General features: G+C 38.2%; 1 protein-coding gene across 1 annotated transcript; it reads left to right on the top strand.

The window, feature by feature from the left end:
• Nucleotides 1–72: 72 nt before the first annotated feature.
• Nucleotides 73–1,131, top strand: LOC102238597 (titin-like; the record flags this gene model as incomplete). Its single annotated transcript, XM_005852959.1, has 4 exons — nt 73–231; nt 373–456; nt 744–827; nt 1,048–1,131. Coding segments are annotated over 4 exons (411 nt in total), but the record flags the coding sequence as incomplete, so codon positions are not given.
• Nucleotides 1,132–1,323: the final 192 nt, after the last annotated feature.

Genomic DNA, 1,323 nt, shown 5'->3' with positions numbered 1-1,323 from the left:
GTGTGTGTGTATAAACATTTTTGCTGAATATAGTCATTAATGTTTGTGTAAATGTGTAATCTTTTCAAAAAGTGAGTTCTTTGCCGCCAAACGAGGTCACTTCTTCTGTAAGTCAAACTAATATTCTTGAACATAATCTTTCTGAAGTTCCTGAAACACCTAAGAAAACTGTGCTAGAAAAGAAAATTCCGGCCGCAGTTCCTAAAAAGGAAAAGGTGCCGCCAGCTAAAGGTATATTGGGGTTTACTTTTTCTCGTAGAATGCCTGTCTTTTTTAACCTTAAATTCATACATTCTTCAAATTTTTATAACATTAACAAGAAGATAAATGTGCCTATTGTATGTTTGACTGTGTTGCCTGATGTCTTTTAAGTGCCAGAAGAACCAAAGAAACCAATTCCTGAAAAAAGGGTTCCTCCCAAAGCGGCTAAACTAGAAGAGCCTCCCCCCACCAAAGGTAAATGAGACCCCCCAGCAGGAAAGCTAGACACGTGTCCCGTCTTGCGTCCTCTCGCTGCTGTCTTTGGGTCACACCTTTTACGTGGAGGTTATTGGTGTGTGTTGGTGGCAGTGGTGTATTCTCGCCTTGTCTATGGGTGGAGTATTACTTACTTGACGTGAAGTTTATTTGTGTGTACCTTGTAAACTGTTACATGCTAAACAATCACAGTACTTTCTGGCTAATATATTTTTAAATTCCACTTTAAGTAATATCACTCCCTAATCCTACAATTATCTTTTAAGTGACTGAGAGGCACATGCAAATTACCCAGGAAGAAAAAGTTCATGTTGCTGTAACTAAAAGAGAGGAGCCTCCTAGAGCCAGAGGTACTTGGAGCCTTTGCACACACAGAATGTTGTCCTGACCCTGTTCTCTTCACCACGCACACTGGTTACGGGTGCTGGTTGTTGTCATTATTACACGCATTGTTTTATGTTGGAAATAATGACAATGTCAGGTCTTTTATGTTTGAGTTGCTATGAAACGACTACCTTTTGGTGGTTTGAATGAAGGAACAAGTCTTTAAAGTGAAATCTGTCTTTAAAGTGCCCGAGGAACCCAAGAGAGCTGTTCCAGAAGAAAAGGTTCTCAAACTCAAACCTAAAAAAGAGGAGGCGCCACCGGCCACAGGTACACCAACTCTTTCAGAAATTGAAATAAGCATATAGGTATTGAAACTAATCTAGTGGAGTTTAGGTTCTTGGGGAAAATAATTTAAATATATTTTAATGTAATATACATATGTTATTTCATATCACTTTAAAACTAAACATTTCAGATACCAGAAAGTATTCTCTCCTCTTTCTTTTCTTTTCTTTTTTT

This window comes from Myotis brandtii, unplaced genomic scaffold (assembly GCF_000412655.1).
Source record: "Myotis brandtii unplaced genomic scaffold, ASM41265v1 C42334164, whole genome shotgun sequence".
Classification (NCBI taxonomy): Eukaryota; Metazoa; Chordata; class Mammalia; order Chiroptera; family Vespertilionidae; genus Myotis; species Myotis brandtii.
The sequence above is the reverse complement of the archived record's forward strand: the minus strand, read 5'-3'. Positions and strand labels throughout refer to the sequence as shown.